This window comes from Leptonotus elevatus, chromosome 14 (genome assembly GCF_054856555.1).
Source record: "Leptonotus elevatus isolate MCC_2025b chromosome 14, RoL_Lele_1.0, whole genome shotgun sequence".
NCBI classification, from domain to species: Eukaryota; Metazoa; Chordata; class Actinopteri; order Syngnathiformes; family Syngnathidae; genus Leptonotus; species Leptonotus elevatus.
Genome location: NC_141252.1, coordinates 15,497,028 through 15,519,108, shown reverse-complemented (window position 1 = coordinate 15,519,108; position 22,081 = coordinate 15,497,028). Strand labels below are relative to the sequence as shown.

General features: G+C 40.9%; 1 protein-coding gene across 11 annotated transcripts in view; it reads right to left on the bottom strand.

The window, feature by feature from the left end:
- Positions 1 to 22,081, bottom strand: part of myt1lb (myelin transcription factor 1-like, b) — a 139,782-nt gene that overhangs the window by 91,813 nt on the left and 25,888 nt on the right. For 10 of the 11 annotated variants that reach the window (XM_086095211.1, XM_086095220.1, XM_086095221.1 and 7 more), the window contains exons 2-3: positions 8,662 to 8,771; positions 925 to 970 (exon numbers count right to left, since the gene is read on the bottom strand). In XM_086095211.1, the coding sequence (XP_085951337.1) occupies positions 925 to 970 (46 nt within the window). In that variant the 5' untranslated portion in view covers positions 8,662 to 8,771. The remainder of the gene's footprint in view (positions 1 to 924; positions 971 to 8,661; positions 8,772 to 22,081) is intronic. The other variant, XM_086095219.1, reaches the window with a different exon arrangement.

Genomic DNA, 22,081 nt, shown 5'->3' with positions numbered 1-22,081 from the left:
TTCAATTTAAAAACAAATATAAAGTTAGCACTGTTACTCAAAAAGGCTTTGCAGATTCACAGACCAAGTCAAGTCAAGTCATCTTTATTTATATAGTGCTTTCAAACAGAGCGCATATAGGCTTTTTGATGACGTATAGGTAAGATGAGTACGGATGAGCGTTTACAGTGCAGATGCATCGCATACATATCCGATTTATATTCACATACAAAAGAAGCCTAGGTCAGATTTGAAAAAAATCTGAATTGTTCTGTTCACACTGCATGTAAAAATAAAGATACATTTTGCATATGGGCAAAACAATCGTAATTGAGCTGCGGTGTGAACATGGCCTTCGATTTTTGTCTCCTTTGACAAGACGTGGCGACCCATCACACCGGCATCATCAAACCGAGATCATGCCGCTGCCACCAACTAAGTGATTGATCTATTTAATGTTAGGACCAGGGTCAGCCCTTTATTTCTTGTTCTGTCAAGAATGATTGATGATTTATCTAGTCAAAGGACAAAAAGTATAATCAGCATTAATCCTGTCATTATAATGTGGCCTCTCCCCTATGACTGGAGTGAACCGAGGTAGATGTCAGTCATTCTGAATATTGTAATACTGAAGTTTTGTTAACATTTTCCAAAGCTTGTAATTGCTTTATTCAGTTGTGGTAATGAATATATATAAAATGTGTGGGGAGATCCATGAGTTAGCTTCTGCTCGTTACTGTTACTTTCATTGTGCTGTACACTAGAGATGTACACGTGTGGGCTGTATTAAAAAGAGGGATGGACAAGGTAGGCAGTCACACGGCAAACTGAAGTGTGACAGTGTGCGAGATGTGCAGTGGCGTGTACAATATATATGTGCGAGCGTGTTTGGCTGTTGGGGGAGTGAAGGTCACCCTGAATGGTTGTGTGTACCAGCGCGGATACCTTTGGAGCGTGTGCGGTGGCGCTTATCGTCTGCATCCACCTCCATCTGCAGAGAAGGCACAAACAAGCTGTTAAGCGCTGGCTGCAGACAGCATCACTAAATTATCTTTAATTTAGATACACGTTCTTTTCGGGTTCCCGGCGCTATCGTCCACTTGTCAAACATGCCCTGCATCTGACGTTGGCGGAGGCCGGAGGCTTTATGTGGATGACTGACTGACTTACGGGTAATATTAGTGGGGGGAAAAGAAAAGATCAAATCTGTATTTATCATGTGAGATCTCAACGCACCCGACAAGATCTGTGTGACAATGTGTGTTTGCCTTGTGTTTGGGTCAAATGTAACCCAATTATGGATCAAAAATGGACCGGTCCACTTTCTGGGTCAATTTGACCCAACTTTCTGGAGTGTTTTATACAAAATGACCCAATTTTTGGACCAAAATAAAGGATCTGACCAATATTTGTGAGTTCTTTTACACTGAAAGACCCATTTCTCGACTCAAAGTCAGGTCAAATTGACCCAGGTCGAGGATCGGTCCATGTTTGACCCATAGTTGGCTTATTTTTGGCCCAACCGTTTTTAGAGTTGAAGGTATTAGCTCATTTCACACTGCCTTCAGATGTGTAATAGAAGGTGTTAGAAAAAATTGATTCGGCAATATATCGCAATATTACAGCGCGCAATTCTCGAATCGATTCGATATGTGGCCAAATCGATTCGATATGCGGCCAAATCGATTTTTAAACATAATTTTTTTATGGGAATATTCAACAAAACGTCTTACTTAGGGTTAGGATTCACACATTAAGCATGGAAAATGTTTATAATAATGGAACATTAAGCCTTAATATTTTTATTTCAGTGCTGTTCAAACATGAAACAGACTGCAACCTGTTTGTTAAATGCAGTGACTCAGTTATTAGACTGAATTTTCAGATAAATAAATACAATTTCATTCAAGTCTTACAATGTACATGTAGAAGTTTACTGATGAGTATTTTCTAAATTTGAGTAAAAAAAAATCTCAATAATCAATTTATAGATTCGTATCGGGGTTAATCGGTATCAAATTGAATCGTGACCTATGAATCGAGATACGAATCGAATCGCCAGGTACTAAGCAATTCACACCCCTAGTATTTATACCTCTGTGTCTTTCAGACAGAGCTCACGGACATGTCCGTAGTGTGCATGTGGATTCACGCGTTCAGATAATTAGATGCGTGGTGACATCGGCGCCAACGTCTGCCGCAGCGCCAACTGCTTTCGACACAAAGGGCCGTGGGATGAGAGTGTCGGGTGTTAAACTTCACACCTTGATCGCGGCTTCATGCTGTACGCTTCTGATACTACCTCGGACTACGGGCTGACTTGTATCCGTCTATACATGCATCCATTGCATCTATCAATTTATCCATCTGTTATGATATATCCATACATGGTGATAATTCATTCATTCAATTACATTCCAATTACCCTCATCAATTAAAGCCACCAATTCAACATATCATGTCTAAAACCTACATCTATTTTCATGCAAGCCAGCATAAGATCACGTTCACGCGCTGTTCAATGCATGTTAGAGCTAAGTGTGAACAGATCTCTTTTTCCTGCAACATCCCTGACGGCCTCTGAACTCTATTTTTTAAGATGCCCCTAAATATCCATGCAGTCTGGGTTTACACAATAACGGGGGGCCATGACCCTGTTTGGATGTCTCTTTTTATTAAACAGGATTCATTGAAACTACACTTAGGCCACCGTCGAGCCCTTCAGTCTTAATGGTGTGTTTCTTTATGAATGTCCATAAATATTTCAAGAGGAGGAAAATAAAATGATGAAAGGCGGAGATACCTTGTAAATATTAGCAGGTAAGCCAGGATGGAATGACCTTAAGTTTTTGTGAGGGAGGATGAGAACATAAATATGTCTGTGGACAAATGACAGACAATGATGAGCAACTGCCCAGCTAGCAAATGATTCCATATTTCCCAGCCTACATGCTTGAAAATTACGATGGGTGACCTTGGCTCCGTTTTCGGCAGGTGAGTTGCTGCTCTGTGGCCTTGCAGAAGTTTATATATTATACAACACAACTTTGAACTGACTTCAAAACAATAAATTGGTCACATGCAAGCCTGCCTCTATGTCACCAGAAACTATTTAAGGACTTTTCCAAACACACTGTGGAGTGATGGGAATGTGAAAAAAAAAGAAAAAATCAACATTGTGTGGATCCCGATGGCTGATATTACAGAAACCAACATGATTTTCTGTATTGGTTAGAGGTCAGCACTCGAATAAGCCTGCTTCTTACATAATTATCCCCCTGTTTTGATGAGTTCAGAGTTTTCAGATGTACCTAATAATGTGCACAGGAAGACTAAATTTAGAAGACTCATATGACCACAAATTGTGCAATCGCTGGTGAAGCTCAGTGGAACATTTACAAACATCTGTCAACAATGTGTTCGTTGAATTTAACATAAGACCAACACCAGGAGTCTGTTTCAATTAAATGTGGTGCATGAGTCAAAAACCCTTTTCACCCTTGACTGTATAATTGACCTTTGTAGGAGTGTTTTTGAAATTCCGTATATTAGAACCAATTACATGTATTTGTTTATTCATTGTTTTATTTAGTATGCATAGCGTAGTGGTTTACCTACCTAATTACCTAATAATTAGTGTTTTAAACATTGTAATGTTTCACTTTTATTATTCATGCTTTTACATTATAGTGACATTGCATTCAATTTTCTGTATTATTTTCTTGTGCTGATTGACTGGTAGAAATTGTGCTTCCTCATAGTGATTGTTACTGTAAGCATCTCCTTAAAGACACTATAACGTGACTCTTTTTTTGTGTGTAAATTTGCCACATAACATGCAAGAGTATTGGTAACAAGTCTGCCAAATTCGAATGAATTAAAAATGGCTAAATGTTTAAGACAATGCTCCAAAGGGACCAAAGGGAGCCCTACTAGCCCTACTACTTGAGGGTTTTTGGGGGTTTCCCTCGGCATGACATTATTTTGTTTCTTTTCTTCTTCTTTTTTAACCCAAATGTGTTACAACTACATTTGTTTTGTTGTGTTTTATAAGTATTTTTAATATGTGTCTAAATAAATGAAATGAAATGCTGCAGCCTCCCAACCTCATGAAAAACAGAGTCCGCCTTCCACCTGCTTGACTGTGTGGGCGAGTCCGCTGATGCAGACTTTCAGCTGTCAATCAAATACGTGCCTGTTGCGATGCACACAATCTCATGGGTCTTCCTCTGAGCCCCAGCGGACAGGCCGTGACAATTTCCCCCTCCTATGCCTCTGCTGAAATTCAGCAGGCCGTTGGCAGAATTGTGGCCACAACAGCACAATGCAACGATCCTCCCGGATTTTTTTTTCTTTCTCCTCCGCAGAGTTGCACCTGGCCAGCCAGCACTCTGATGAGGTGGCTGGGGCATCCGTTACATCACTACATGCACTGCACATGCATAGATATTTAAATTATAAAATACATTTCGGGTTGTACTTATATAGTTTTTTTTTATTGTTATAGATATATATTGTTAAGGAGCGTCGACTCATGGCAGGGGCTCAAATGCGTCACGGGGCCACATTTTCACCTCAACCAGAACATCTGGACAACCGAGATGGTGAAAATGCAATTCAATTCAGCAATTCAGTAGTAAAGTGTGAGAAGTATTTGCACATAATTTCAGTTCTTATCTTCAATCTTGATGTATTTAGAAACAAATCACAAAAATGACTCGACAGAGAGTCTTTGGAGTTGAACCTTGCTTTTCCTTGCGTCTGGGTCATTTCAGTCTATGCCGACAATTGTTTCGTGCTGGCCTCTGTCAGAGCAGTTTTTCGGGTGGACCATCTTAAGTTTTTAATGCAATGCAACTCAGGAAAGCAGCTTGGGAAGTATTAATCAAAAGAAGCATGGCTTTTATTTGGTTGCTGGCTCCACTAAGATGATCAAAGCAATACATTTCTTTTCTGAATGTGTAATTTAGCCAAGCACAATTTTTGGGATGTTAGTTTTAAAGATCGCAATCTTAGTAAATCTTTTACAACACGGCCATCGTAAAAGCACTCGTACTGTTCGATGACCACGCAATTTAGCACCTGTTACAGGGAGTCCTCGAGTTACGGACGCGTTACGGACGAGTTACGGACGAGTTACGGACGAGTTACGGAATAGTTACGGACGAGTTACGGACGAGTTACGGACGAGTTACGGACGAGTTACGGACAAGTTACGGAATAGTTACGGACGAGTTACGGACGAGTTACGGACGAGTTACGGACGAGTTACGGACTAGTTACGGACGAGTTACGGACGAGTTACAGATGAGTTACGGACGAGTTACGTTCCTACGCTCGACTTAAGTCGGATTTCACCATAAAAGTCGATATTTACATAAAATAATTTGTAAAGTAATTTAAAAAATCACATTAACACGAGACGGAAGATGCCGCGACCAATATTTCGTGCTTCCGCACGGACATTCATTGCTGACGGACGGCAAAGCGGAGCTAATGAAAACTTAAACACGGAAATGTGACGTTCCAGATGGCGAGCCGACCTGCTCGATGGACGCCCGTTGATGGAGATAACAACAACACATCTTTAAATAACTTTAAAATGCCGCGATTACTGTGGGAAGTTAACGAAAAAGAAGGTGCTACGGACGAGGTACGGGCGACGTTAAGTCGAAATGACGTACGTCGCGTACGACATAACTCGAGGACTCCCTGTATTTGGGATCTGAGTAAATCAGACCCTAGATGTATTCTTTCATTCAACAAACAGAGGTTCATGTTGAGTAATTGTGTGCTGCTAAACAAAGTTTATGCAATATGATTAACATTCTTGTAAAATTTCAAATTGTAAAACTTTGATGAATTAATTATAATAGTAGTAGAGTAGGGCTTCATGGCGGCGCATGCGGCTACCACGGCTAGCTCATAATTTGCATTTTCCCTCTGAATTTACCTGGGATTTTTTTTCCCCTCACATTAAAAAACCAGGATACGTTGCAGAAGAGGCATAGATGGATGAATAAATTGATACTGTCCCAAAGTGTCAAACTTTTGCAAAACACGTCCCGCCTCAACATCTGTTCCAACTTGTGTGTCCGATTTCTGCAGTGTGTGTTTATGGCCGTATTTGGTGTAAATGTGCGTGTGTGAACAAACAATGCTTCTCCAACAAAGAGACAGCGAATTATGTTTCATAATGTATCATTATTGAAACAATAGTAACAATCGTGTCAGCAGCAGCGGCTTTTGCCTCTCTCAAGGCTCCTCGTGCGAGTAGGACCCTACAAGCATGCTTGCCTCTCTGGCATGTTGGAGAACCTTCCATAATGTGTTTAGTTTTTTTCTCAGTCTCTCTGCATTCTTTAAGAAAATGAAGGTTGGTCTGCTTATTCGAGATGAGGACGAAGCACATTCCATCTTCTCAAGTGCCAATTAGACCCAGAATAAAATGATCATTATCAACAGTTGGATACTTTAATAAGTTGAGTTTTGCTCAAATAATTCAAAGGAAGGTAGCATCTTAACACTTATACTAACATGTGATGAGAGATCAGAGAGCTTAATAGAAACAAAATTGGCTTTTGATGGATAAAACATTGCTGTGAATGAAACCTGGTAAGAAACACAGACTAAAATAGGACCATGTGTGCTTTGAAAAGAAATCTGTCAAAACATGTCACACAGTAATCGGCTTCTATTTGTTTCACCTTCAGGATTTCGGAGAACGTGTTTTATACATGGCAACCAATCCCACTCTCTCACAAACACACACACCCATGCACAAAAAAACACAGCATGATTCACACCCGCACATTGGTATTCCATCCAGAGCAGCACTACAGAACCACCGAACCTCCATCGGCATGATCAAATTTCTCTGCAAATAGCTCTGCCATGCATCATCTTGTGACAGCAAACGAGTGCCAACCCGATGCTAAGTGCATCTGAATTAGTGTGAAAGGCTGCCGAGATCTGCACGTCTGAGTGGGCATTGAGTGGGAACGAGACAGAGTGGCTGAACGACCAAGGAAGATGGAGACAGAAATCTGGTGTGGAGTTTGTAACTAGTGTGGAAAAATGGCCTGGTGGGTGACACTGCTGTGGATTGAGCATGAAGTGCTCTGATCAGAACGCCGGCGCAACGACCTATTTACCTGTAATGACTGAAATTCTGTTTTGGTGGCATTTGACTATATGCAGAGCTTGAAAACACTGTATGTGGATCCTCGGAAGTGGAAGGCTACTTTTTTTTCTTGCAGAATAAATATCACGTGTGATGTCTACTGAGAATAAATTTAAAGATAACTAAGCTTTACATACTTAGTGACGCTAAGTTAACAAGAACCTCTCACCTGAGAAACACAAGCAATCATTTATTTCTTTAATCATCATTAGCAAGCGAGCATAAGTTTACTGACTGAGGATGACATGTTTCGCCGCAAACTTTCTACTACGAATACCTAAAGGAGACAAACTCAGCTAATAATGATGTAATAGGTGGTAGGCTAGCGAAGTGCAGTCTCTCTGAGGCACTATATTTAGCATGCTTTGAAGTGCACTCGCTTTCAACTTAGGTCTTTGCATTCTATTAGTTTACCACTAGATGGCAATCAATTCAATGCCCTGTCTCTTTAAGGAAATGGTAATTTAATATAAATCCAGTAGTGCTTTGAGGTCTGCAGACTTGTGTCAATTAGTGGCGCCCAGGTTTCAAAGCAAACATGGTGAAGCAGCTTTTAGCTGTTATGTTGCACACATATGAAAGCCCCACTAATAAATGCTTTTAAAACACGGTTAAAGAGTATGCGTTTTCCCCTTATCTTTGATTAAGTTCTTAAAATAAAAATAAAAATCTTCTTTCCTTTGCTTTTAAATGTGTTTAAATGTTTTGTTTGTAAATGTATTTAAATGATGTCAATGTATGTTCTTTCAAAAAAACTTAATAAGCTACTTTTGTTTTCTTTGCTTCGCAAATGTCTTCAGCTCTTCTGTTTGTAAATTATTTCCAGTGTTGTGCTTTTGGTTGTGTGAAGCACATTGAGGCCTTGTGTAGGAAATGTGCAAAATAAAATTGCCTTACTTAAAACACTGGCTGCCTGATGAGTGTTTTTAAAGGTGGTAAATTGGCCATGTAACAAATTTAATGATCTCTAATTATTACGCAAATGTTTTTTTAATTTAAACAAGATGGAGATTGAAACGCTAATATTACTGTAAAAATGCGCTTTTTGTTCTGAAAAGAAGATTTTGTTTGATTCAATTACATTACATTTGATTACATAAAATTCAGCATACAACAATTACCATCTTTTTACCGCACAAATGGTTTACTTGATTACAGTATTTGGTTACTTATACTGTATGTAAACCTGGATTGTATCTGTGTTTCTTCCAAGCATACTGTACATTGGAGTGAGCGACCATCCCATATGAATGATGCCCTCAAGATGATCCTACAGTGGTTAACAAATGTATTCATGTACATTTTCATTTGTATTTTATGAGCAGAAATATTACACTTTTTTTTCTTCTAATAACAGATTGGGGAAGAAAAAATGGCTCTTCACAGGATAATTGCTATTGTTTGAGAGATATCTGTGAATCCAAAGCCGTTGTGAAAATTTGACAAAATACACTACAATACTGCAATTTGTTGATATAAGCAAATGATTTGCACTCTACCTGCAATGGTTTGGTGTTGAGACACTTCTTCCAGACCTCTGCTTCCACTGTAACCTACTGGCGCTCACTTGGAGAGGAAATGCTCACCACATCTCCTCCAGAATCATTTTCTACATTGAAAGAAGAAGAGGGAGAACATACATCATTAAAATAATTTTCACAACAATCACATTCACATGAGGCATCTGATATTGCTTCCTCTCTTTTGACTCCAGCTCATGAATAATCATATAGCATCAGCTATGCGGCGCACGCCGGAGCCAATGCAGATTTCCACCACAGAGACGACCGCTTGTCGTGTGCGATGGGCTTCGGCAACATGGGGTAATTAGCTAGATCTATCATCTTCCGCAGGAAGTGGGGGACAAATATAGCTAATGATCTGCGCCTGCCTCCATGATTCCTCTGCTCGGCTCTCCATCCTTCGCAAAGTTACAGCAGAGGAAATGGGGAGGGAGGGTAAGGAAAAGAGGTCCCTCTCTGTCAAAAAAGGTCAAATGTGATACCAGGAAATGAAGACAGAGATAGGAAAGGCTACAGATGTGTCGCCGCTCAGACGCTGCCTGTCTGTCTGTCTCGTTGCCTCTGATGCTGCTAATTGAAAGAATGTATTGAGGGAACGCAGATGTTGCGCAGACAAACAAATTACAGCCACGTTTGGAAGCTGCAGACTGGCCATTACACACACACAAACACCCCCCCCCCCCCCCCCCCCCCCCACACGGTCATTCACGGCCCTTCACAGCAGATCTAAAGAAAACAATCATTGGTCCCTTGGGACAAACACTACTGTGGGAAAGGAGTGAGTTTGCAGAGTGGCGGTTGTGTGTTATGTAAAAAGTGTGCTGGCAGTTACATGCTTAAGTGGACTTTACTTTGGACCAGCGGGGGTCACATTTCTGCTTTTTGTCACAAAAACACACACGCACGACAACATCTGTGGTTCTCATTCTTGGGCAGATCTCTCTGCCGTATGAATTTTAATGAATCAAGCCAACGCGTGAGACAACTATACAATGAGAGTTTCACATTGTAAGTGTGTTTAGTTGCTTGCAAAAGAGAATAGATCCTAAAATTAACGAGTTTGGTTTGGGATGAATTAGAGCAGATATTGTGAGCCTGGTCCACTCGTCTAACATAGATGACCTCTCGGGCCCAATTTTCATGCCCAGTGCAAGTCTAGTAAAAAGCCAGTCTAATTGTGCACAAGGGTGGAGTTTTCTTTCTTTTGGTATCTTGCTTGACTAGCGCAAATAGAATATTGCGTTTTGTGCTATTGTGGAATGGAAACCAGCCGACTAATCAATCATCCGCAGAACTACCTGTTCCTTGATCAAATTCACCAAAGTCGTTACACCGCCTACATCACCATTTAGACCTGGTATTCGCGAGTCTGAAATCGAGTCTACCTTTTGCCTCCAAATTGCTAGATGCATGCTAATGAATACGCAAGAATGCCTATCGAGGCGTAGCATGGTCTACCAAATTCACAAACATAACTAGACATTCCCAAGCACAATATGTCGATACTCTTGTTTTACGCCGAGCACAGTCTACTTTCCTGCACCAAATTGTCAGGTGCGCCACGGGGACGTCAGCTCGGTCTGCTGGAACGCCGAGCAAGGCGCTAGAGCTGGTTATCGCCAGCAACCTCAGATACAATGCGTATTACGGCGATACGGGGGTCATGATCAGATACATATCGCAATACACGTCTATCCCAATATGTGGCCTACACAACTCTGGAGATTAATTTAAATTCTTTAAAGCGTTTTAAAAAAACAAAACCTAATTTAACTTTAAGTTAACTTTAAGTTGTATTTACTTCCGGTTACGGACTATAACCTGCAGCCAAACTTAGCAAACCGGTGCGAAGATGGACAAAAATGGATTTTCAGTTTTACTTTCAGTTCTACTTGCTTGACGCCCTCAAGTCATTTGCACACGTTACAAAGCCAAATTCAAATAGCCTACTACATTTTTGGCGTATCATTTCAATGCAAAATACCCCGTTCAAGTTCACAAATCAAACCTTCTGAAGTGTGCTGCTTGTGGGCACAACTAAACCTGGAAGCAAGAAGTTTTGACAATTGTTTCTAGGTGAAAAAAGATTTTGATCGTTTTTTTCAACAGTTGTATTTTACCGGACTTGTATTCAAGGAACAGTCTTAGATTCTAAATATACTTATATATAATGTTTGATTTTACAATAATTGCAAGATTTTACTCAAATACATATCTGCTAGTAAAGTATAAGTAGAAAAATGTGATTAATCGCAACAAATTTTTGTACTTTACATACATTTTTATGAACACAGTCATATGGATACCAAAATGATCCCTTTATTTTGCTGGATGGCAAAACAATTTTCTTCCTTTAATGTTAGCAGCACTTCCGGTTTACCGCCAGCGCCATGCTATGCTGTAAAAATTGTGTGCGCACTTCACAGCAATGAGCAGCTTTCAGAGATGAACCGGGAAACTGAAAATGAAATGAATGTGCAATGTTGATTCCGACGCCTCTGTATCCATACATGTATTGTAAAGAGGCCTATAATGATATATTCCTGAATTGAAACACACCCCTATAAGGCGCAATGTGGTTAATGCAAACATGATCAACTATACTTGCTGTGGCATGAAAATGAAGTTGCACCTGGTTTTACACGGAGCGCACAAAATAAGGCCCCTAATTTCACAAATAAATTGACAAAATTCTGAAACTCACCCACATCCTTTATAGAAAGTCACAGAATATTATAAGCTATTATGATTATAAAATAGAGACCTGCTCCATCCATATATTTGTCCTCACATTTCTGTTGGCTTAAAGACGTGCTGTCTTAATACTTTAGTCCAAACTGTTTCATCTTATACACGTTTCTAGCACTCTCTCACTCTCTCGCACACGGCACAGGCATCCTGGCCTCTTGGTCATTATAATCAGGGTGTAAGTGTTGGCTCTGTCCTCTGATGAAGGTCTTCATGTGGGGGCTGATGACAAATCACAGCTCTCTGACTCTTAATCAGGACACATCCCACATTCCCCTGGTGTTTTTGCGTGCATGTGTGGAAAAAAAAAAAAGAGCGTGGGGGCTTTGGACAAAAGAAGAACGGTTGAAAGAAAGACAATGGAAATGGATACAATACAACCTGCTGTGGCTTGTGTGCAATATGTGAAAGGTATTCTGGTCATGGAGTTGAGACGCCTGTGTGCTAGTTTCAGGACCAAGGACAGCGGCAGGCACAGCACAGAGAGGGAATAATAGACCTCCAACTGCATTGGGGGCACACCCACACTGAAGACACACACACACACACAGGCAATTCTGCAAACACACACAGACATACAGTCCAGACATGTGTAGACACACGTGCACAAAGCTATTCACATCCACTCCTTTTGTTGCAGGATTGTACACGAGTGTGAATGTGTTCCTGGAAGAATGAGGAGCACCATGTCTGCCCTTCACTGGCCTCCTATATCTATCAAAGCCAAGAAACGCACCGCAAGAAAGACTGGCTGCTCCGTCTTCCGCAAAAATGCACTAAGACAACAATGAAAACCCTTTTGAATGGCTGCGTTTGCCACGCTGCGTGCGGGGAGATGTGATGTCTGCTGTCACATTTCTGGTGACACATATTGTACATGACAGGAGTTTAAGGCGCCCCCAACACACAAACTCACAGAAATCATACCCATTATTTAAATAAAACGTACATACGACACTTGAGGACAATGGGGCAAGCAGGAATGCTTTATTCATGTGACGTGTTTGGAGATACACACATACACACACACACGCACGCGCGCACGCACACAACCAAACCTCGGCTCTGATAGAGACTGTAGCTGCCTGACCTACATTCTAGCAGATATGTATATAGGCAGAGAGGAGATGAAATCTCCCTCTCTGTTCTATATCCTTTCTTCTCTTCGTGCAACACACATGCACACGCACACACTTAGGAATGATTTCTTCTCCTGAATGTCATCATGTTCCACATGAAACTAGCAATTTTCAGAGAACTTCCACGTGTTTGATGGATTTCTGGCCAAGTTGAAGGGTCGGGCTGGCGTATCTCTGGATTGCATATCAAAGATCCGCTGACTTGCGTGCTTGTCAGTCCGAGACAAACACCAAAAGGGGGCAGACAAAAATGTGTTAGAGCGTTTATAACATGTCCCTGCGTGCAAATCCGGTAACATCATTAGAGTAGGTTCACCTGATTCTCTTTACGGGCACCTTTATGTTGTTGTCTTCACACTGTACTGCTTCAATCAATAACTTGACCACTGAGACAAGAGACAAAGCAAACAATTACACGCAAGCTTCCACCTAAACATGGTCTCGCTGGACAGAGAAAAGGTCAATTACGTATTGTGATTCATGCTTTGCCTATTTTGGGGAGATCTCGCCTCTCTGAGTGTTGACTCAGAATTCCCACCACAGGGACAGTCTCAAAATGAAGTGGTTCTTACTGTACAAATAGTGATTCAGCAGAAACCAACAGAAAACAACAACAAACCAGCATGAAGACAACTTTGTGTTTGCAGAAACATGGCATTGATTCTAAGCTAAATCTTCAATAATTGGGTGCATGTAATTATGTAAATCTGCCCAGAAGTCGAACCCAGCACTCTCCAATATTTCCACATTACAGTATTATTGTAAAATGGAATCAATTCATTTTGTATGTACTAGGGATGGACGAGTACCGATACCAGGTATAGGACTGATGCCAAGAAGCCACATTGCATGGTATCGGTACTTGCAACGTATATCAAACCTGGTATCGTCCCCGCTCTTGTGGACATTTTTCAGTCAGGAACTGTCAGAAAGACTGTGGGGAACGAAAGTTTTGTTCCGTCTCGTTTGTTGCCTTATCAGGTAACACTTGTTCATTTCATTACTTATGGCAGTGCTACTTTGATGTACGTTACTGAGTATAAGTAAGTACTCTTGTTGCGAGTAATATCAGCTATATCTGTGGTTCATATATGTTTGTAGCTCACGTAACTTTGCCGTGTTAAATTGCCTCATTTACGTTTGCCGCACGCTTAATTGCCTCGCTAACGTCGTTGTGGTAAAAAATAGAACGGTGCCGTTTACGTCCCTCGCAGATGCTAATTATAGCTCTTATACATACTACATTATATTTGAACGGAGAAACGTGAAACAGGAAATGGAAATACAGAGCAGCCTTCCAAATTAAAAGCATGGATTTCAACACAAGATGTCATTAACCCGACATCACACACTAAACAGCTTGATGAATTCTTAACATGGTAGATATTACTAAATTACTTGAAGTCCTATTGTATTGAATTTAATTATTTGCACTTCACTGTTTTCCTTAAAGATAAGTTGTGTAACCACATATTTTGATTGGGACTTTTTTTTACTGGCCACTGGATTATTTGTTTCATCTTATTTATCTTTCTTTTTTTTTTATTCATTTAATTGTGTGCTCTATGCAAAACGACTTTTATCAGCAAATTACAAAAATAAAATTGCTATTAATTTTATTAAATTATAAGGAAATTAGCTGTAATCGGGATATGTATGTCATTTTTTTTTTAATTATCTGTCATTGCTTTTTTGGAAATGTTATGTATCACAAGTACTAATGGTATCGGCACTTGGTATCGGTATTTGCGAGTGCTGAAGATTTGCCTACCAAAAAGTGGTATCAAACATCCCTAGTATGTACATATGTACAGTACATTAGTATTGAAACACAGCCTCAAATTTCCAAGATGAGTGGTGCCTTCAGCTTGGTACATTTGGGCTCTCAAGCTCATCAAGTTGGATGAGGAGGATTCTGATGAATGACAAACGTGATTGTCAAGTTCTTGTTCAGCTACCTGACTTAGGTCCTTACCCTGATCACTCAGTTTAGACAGGCAACCAGCTGCTTCAAAGCAGCAGAAATTGTTCTGCGCCTCGAAGCAACTCTTTCAATTCCTTTGAAGTTTGACTTCATACTTGGCCAAGGCTGCCCTTTGTCACTGATTCTGTTCATAACCTTAATGGACAGAATTTCTGGGTAGAGCCGAGGCGTTGAGGGGGTCCGGTGTGGTGGCCTCAGTACTGCATCGCTGTTTACTGCAGATGACGTGGTGCCGTTGGCTTCTTCAAGCAGCAATCTCCAACTCTCACTGGAGCGGTTCATAGCTGAGCATGAAGCGGTTGGGATGAAAATCAGCACCTCCAAATCTGAGACCATAGTCCTCAGTCGGAAACGGATGGGCAGGATGGCGCTCGATAAGCAGATCGGTGCAGCGTCTGCTGTGGTGCGGATTCTGTTTCAGTCTATCGTGGTGGAGAAGGACCTGAGCCAACCGGCAAAACTCTCAATTTACCGATCAATCTACGTTCCTACTCTCAACTATGGTCACACAATCTAGGTTGTGATCGAAAGAACAAGATCTCGGATACAAGTGGCCAAATTGAGTTTCCGCCGCATGATGTCCAGACTCTCCCTTAGAAATAGGGTGAGAAACTTGATCATCTGCGAGGGGCATTGAACCAGATGAGGTGGCTCGGGCAGATGGTTCGGATGCCTCCTCGATACCTCCCCAGTGAGGTTTTCTGGGCATGTCCCACCGGCAGGAGGCTCCGGGGACAAGCCAGGACACGCTGGCGAGAATATGTCTCCTAGCTAGTAAGGGAACGCCGTACGAGTTTAAAGAAGTGGCGGGGGGCTTCCTTGCTAACACTGCTGCCCCTGTGACATGACCGCGGATAAGTGGTAGAAAATCGCTGGCTGGATGGAAGAAAGCTCCACCCATGTTACAGCTTAGGATGAAAATAGGGCCCAAAACGTGGAAAATGCTGTGACTAGTAGTTTACAGATGCATTGCTAATCTGAATCAGAGAATTGATTTTGGACTGGTTCCAAGATAAAGTAATTAAGTTGAAGTTGTTTCTTTTAATGTCATCACAATGTTTCATGTCATCCCTCAGTCCTTTGAGTTTCCTTTTCTGGGCCACACATTTTTATAACGAGCTTGAGCCGTGGAAAGGTAGTCCATCTTGGGTTCATTGAGAGGATAGCAGAACATTTGTTATTGCTCTCCAAAGCCCCTATTTTACCATCTTAAATTCAAGCTAGCCCTCCGATGAACCCACAAAGAGATCTAAAAGCACTTTTTCAATCAAGCAATCTCATAAAGTAACTGAGAGGGGAATCGTTGTTAGCACAGAATGTGCCTGCACACAATACACTTTGGCCGCAGTATGCTCGGAGACGCAGAGGTGAAAGAAGCTGTCAGGTACTGAAGTGGACTGCCTCTTTATGACCTTCCTGCTCTTATCAATAAGGAAGAGGAACGTAAAAGACACTTTCTGACCTGCTCTTCTATTAAAAGGAAGTGAGAGGCGCAACTGACTAGATATGCTTGACCTGCTGGACTTCACTGCTGTGACACGTAAACATGACGTCCTTGTCTGCGGCTTGACATGCTAAAACTGAACTGAACTCATCTGTAATGCATCACTACTGCAGCGGGCCAAACTCAAGTGTATCACTTGGTGGCATGCAGCATGGCTGTTTAACTCATTCACTCTCAGCCATTTTCACTGAAGCAACCCTCTTCGCTCCCGGCTGTTTTACTGGATTTTAACTGATTTTGCAAGCCTACAGAATATTCTGTGCTATTGCTATGAAAACATGTAACGTACCGAAAGAAAGATGAGAGATCTCTTATACTCGGCTGCCAACTGCTGGCCGTTTTTGTAATAACTACCATTGCTTCAAGCGTTCTCTTCAGTTCAGAGGCTGCATCTCGCATAAAAAAACAACTAAAAAACAAATAAAAGTTTTTTGGACCATGGTAATATTTAAAATAGAACATATTTATACGTTTTTGAGAGCAAATTATTTAAAAACACATGCACGCACATAATCCGAGCGAAATCCCTACCCTTCTTCTTGCCTCGTCCCCTTTTGGGATAGAAAGTGGGGAGAAATGACAAAGAGTGAAGCATGGCTGCAATTACCCACAGTGGGCTAATCGGCAGCACAATGCACTGTTAGTCAGCTGCTGGGGAGACATCGTGGAATACTCAGGTGAGCAGAGAAGCCAGACAGCAATCAGACCAGCATGAAGAGAAACAGAGTGAGAGATAGAGAGTGAGAGAGCGCAAAGGACCATTCCTTTAATTTCCAAGGGACGGCCAGGGTCTTAATTACTTGATTAGTCTCTCTTCTCTCTCTCTCTCTCTCTCTCTCTCTCTCTCTCTCTCTCTCTCTCTCTCTCTCTCTCTCTCTCTCTCTCTCTCTCTCTCTCTCTCTCTCTCTCTCTCTCTCTCTCTCTCTCTCTCTCTCTCTTTCCCGCTGCCCTGCGTGTGCAAAAAAAGTGTGTGAGAGTGTGTGTCAGCATGTGTATGTGGGGCTGATTATCAGACTGGGAAGCCTTCATTCGCTTCACAACCCTGATAGGGAATAAAGCGAACAACATAGCAAGTGTGTTTGCGTGTTTGTGTGAGTGCGCGTGTGTTTATGAATCAGAGAGAGAGGGAGGGGGAAAGTGACTTATCCCCAGGAGCAACAGAGCAGCAAGGTTACAGAGCCTTGACTTGGAAAAGCCACAGGACAACATTCCATATAGAAGACCACACGACAAGGTTGATCAGCGGGACCGCGTCACAAATCCTAAACGGCTGCAAAAAATGCTTTCAGTAAGTCAAAGGTCCATTTATTGAAATCGGTGAGGTCACATCACATGCGATAGCACTGTAAGATTCGAAACAACACAAATATTAACTGGAATCAAATGTCCTATTACACATTTTGAGATAAAAAAATAAAAAAAGTTGAATAAAACAAAACAAGGCCCTCGTCACAAATTCAAAATAAAGTACAAATACTTTGTTACTTTACTTGAGTAGTTTTTATCTGTACTTAGTACTATCCTGAGTATTTATTTTTTGGACTACTTTTTACTTTTATCCATTACATTTTAACATGAGTATTTGTACTTTTTACCCAACACATTTTCAAAACAAGGTCTTTACATTTGTTTTTAAATGCGTAAAAACTATTAAAATACTTGACCTGGAAGAAAGAGCAGTGCCAATGTCTCCTGGATGCGCCAATCATATGAAGCGTTCACGCTTCCCTACATCCCAGCTTGTGATTGGCTCTACAATACACTGTCACATAATATGCAATTGGCTAGATTAGAACAACCTGTAATAATGAAGGCAATGTGCGCTGCCACTACAATGGATAATTTGAATTTAATAAGAAGTACGCTGCAAACTGCCAGTCAATAATATGAATATTAATAATATGAAAGAAGGTTCAATCATGTCAGCGAGGAGTGGACCAGCGACATGAGCGAGTGATACTCAACACTGCGGACTCGAAGCACGGCAAGTCAGAGAGTCAACTGGCTGATGTATACCCATTTTTGCTCCATTAGCTAATATCTTTCAAGGAGGAAATATCCGATAAAAATATTTGTTACGTCTACTCATCAAGTACATTTTAGAGCCTGTACTTTTTTACTTTTACTTGAGTAATTATTTGAGTGAGTACTTTTACTTCTACCATAGTTGTATTTTTTACACAAGTAATTGTACTTTTACTCAAGTAGAGAATGTTTGCACTTTTCCCATCTCTGGTACCAGTGTGTGTATTGTATTTTTAAGAGTGAAAGAATAACCAAATACTGATCAGCAAGAAAACAGGACATATAGCACAATACAATAATCAAATGAAAACAAAAGCTGGTAAGTTAGCAACAGTTACACAGTTAACATCCCACTTCCTGTATGACGACCTTATTCTGAAAAATAAAACATATCACTTCAGGTAGTAGAAGGTGATTACTTAGGGATCGATACGCCTAATATTTACTAATAAACAGAATGTAAAACATGCAAATAATGCATTGTATTGCATCAAATGCCTAAAGATGTGTGTCATTACTCACTTTGTCATTGACATGAAGACAAGTCCTGAAAATATGCTTTTACGTGAAACTGGGCCATGGTGTAAAAAACAAAAACAAAAAAAAGTTGTGGATGGCTCTTTTTCTAGCTGAACAGGGCAGGACTATCTGGCATGCAGGGCAGATGCCTGGTGGGCCGGTAGTCTTTTGGGGCTGATGTGGTGTGATGTGGGGCTGATTTATTAGATTCCTGTATTATTCGTCCGACAATTTAGAGGGAGCAGCCCATTAATCCATTTATAATATGGACAGCAAACGGGCTGGCCGATCTAAGTCAAATTCCTAGGGCAAATTTTTTTTGTGCCAGTCCAGCCATGTAGCTAACAAACACTTACCTTCCACATATTGTACCTACAATTCATGTGGTACATGTCTTGTAAGTCTTCATCACAAAATGCTCCCCCAACACTCTCGCTATCTCACCATGGAGAATGGCACCCTATGCACAGTGCGTTATCTGCGTGTATAGGGAAGAGAGCAGCTCGCCCTGGCATGACGATGTTTTCAGAGGAGCGGCAACTTTACACCAGCTTCCAGGAGACGCTATTCGCGTCACTCAAACAACGTGTGACAATTAGCGTTGGCGTTAGTGAATTAGACGCTGTTTATCAATAAGCATCATTTGCATGGAGGTGGGCAATTTCTGCACCAAATATATGCTGGTTACCTCATTTAACTCATTTGCTCCCCAAAAATTATAAATACGTTCTATTTTAAATATTCATGCTCCCAATGACGTATTTATATGTTTTTTTAAATGTTGTTTTATTTTTTAATGCTAGAACATACAGAAGGCTTTGATGCAGCCTCTGAATTGAAGGGAATGGTTGAAGCAATGGTAATCATTACAAAAACGGCCAGCAGGTGGCAGCAGAGTATAAGATATCAACCAAAAATCCAAAATTACTCACAATTCAAATATATTTGTGAATAATGATGAAACTTAGCTATATTCTAATGCTAATTGCTGCAAAACGGAATCAGATAGAAATATACCTTTTTTTTTCTGATGAAAGAAGAGACTTTAATCTTTCTTTTGGTAGGTTCCATGTTTTTTATGGCAATAGAACACAATATTATGTGGGCCTTGCAAATTCAGTCAAAACCCAGTAAAACAGCTGGGAGCGATGGGGGTTGCTTCAGTGAAAATGGCTGGGAGTGAATGAGTTAAATACGTGCATAAACCACCAGCGCACTGGGGCGGAATCTGGTTGGCATTGCAGTTAGTAAGGAATTTCCCCATCTTTTATTTATATCGGTTAGCGCCATGCAAAAGCCACGCAAACCTTTCCTGGATTTCCTGGAGTTGCAATTTTGCGTGGGATGTATACTATCCAGCATATTTTTTCCCCTAATTTCCAAAACTTATATGAAGTGAAATAACTGTGGATTTTAAATTGGACATACCAAATGTGCCAGCAGAGATTAAACTCAACTCAACATTTTCACTCAAGCAATCCCCTTCACTCCCAGCTGTTTTACTGGGTTTTGACTGAATTTGCAAGACCCACAGAATATTGTGTTCTATTGCCATAAAAAAACATGGAACCTACCAAAAGAAAGATGAGAGACTCTTCTTTCATCAGGAAAAAAAAGTATATTTCTATCTGATTCCGTTTTGCAGCAATTAGCATTAGAACATGGCTAAGCTTCATCATTATTCACAAATCTATTTAGAAATGTGAGTAATTTAGGTTTTTTTCAACACGGCCCTGGTTGATATAGTTTGTTCTGCTGCCACCTGCTGGTCGTTTGTGTAATAATTACCATTTCTTCATCCGTTCGTTGCAGTTGAGAGGCGGTATCAAAGCCTTCTGTATGCTCTAACATAACAAAAAAACATTTTTAAAAAACACTTAAAACATTTAAAATAGAATGTATTTATACGTTTTTGGAAGTAAATGAGTTCATAGGATCAATACTTATTTATTTTTTTGTCACAGCATAGAGCATTTCAGTCCAGCTATGCAGTGTAACAAAATGTGTTAAAGCATTTGCATTGAACGGGAGTCACTGGTAAGACTGACTACCCAGCTGGCAGCCTGTCAGAAGCCACATGTTCAAAGACACTCCGTGATGCTCATGCATGTACTGTATAGAAGTGAGACAATATATAGGAGCACTGACTTCTTTTTGCCCAGCGTGATGGATGCAATGTCTATAACTGAGGGAAACTATATTCACTCGTGACACTCGTGGTGCCTCTGACTCAATAGTATTGTGTATATTCATGCATTTATAAGAACATGCACTTGTTTGCTCGTGTGCGTGGTCTAACAGCACCCACGTGTAAATGCACTGAGATCCATTGTTCTCCTCTCCTTGGGTTTCTCCCATCCCAAAACTTGACTTTTTTTTCACTCGTTCTCATTGACTTCAGAAGTGCTGGTGGGTGGTTGAGATAGTGTGAATAATAAAGTTGTGCTCCTGAGGAAGCTGAATACACGTTGAGAAAATGTCTTCCATTATGGAAACGCTCCTGTTGCTACAGTTAACAAGACGATGACTCTATAGGAATCGAGAACAGATTCTTGTGTTGATATTGTCGTTCTACATGTGGCCGCAAGAAGCTCAGCCTATTGTGCGGCATTATAGGAAAAAGAAGCAAAAACAGTTTGAATTTTTTTTTTAGAAAACACATCTTCATAAATATAATAAATATATAGTGTAAGGCTCCCAGTTTCGCACCCATATATTTCCCTCCTCTTTCTTTCCTTGTCCCCCACCCACATCGCCGCCAGAATACCAATGATGCAGGCTGCAGATAGATCGGGAGGCTTGCCTGTCACATGACCCTATTTGTCCTGAGGCTTTACCCAGGGATGACAAGAGGGGCGCGCACGCGCACACGCATGCACATACACACAAAGGTACCCACAACTTTCAATGCTGTATGTCAGCATAGGCAATGAAGCAGGCACAAACACAGAGGCATGCAAACCCACAGCATCATAGTCATTAACATTCAGAGTTGCGCACACACACACAGAAAAACACTCACTGATCACTGCGGGGGGGCGAGCCAGAAAGGATGAGAGACAGAAAAAGAGAGAACACCCAGCTACTGTACACACATGCCATCTCTCTTTTCTCTGAGACACACGCACACACACGTGCTCTAAAGGTAAGGTAGTAAAAACACTGAGCACCCTCCAAATTGCATCCGTCTCAAATGCAGCCATAGACTCTCACTCGTTACACACGAGTGTCTTATTGTGGGTAGGCACCCCAACCCTGTTGATCACACAAACACATTAGTCACTGACAAGTCTCTACACAGTCACTGGGTATCCTGTGGCACCAAAAATAACAGCATAATAGAATAGTGAGAGAACGCCCCCTCACTTACTCACTGCTAAAATTTAAGAGTCAGAGCAAAGGATTAGAGCTGTCAAAAGTGACAAAATTCACGCCTTACATTATATTCTAACATTTGAATGCTTGTCCACTGCCATA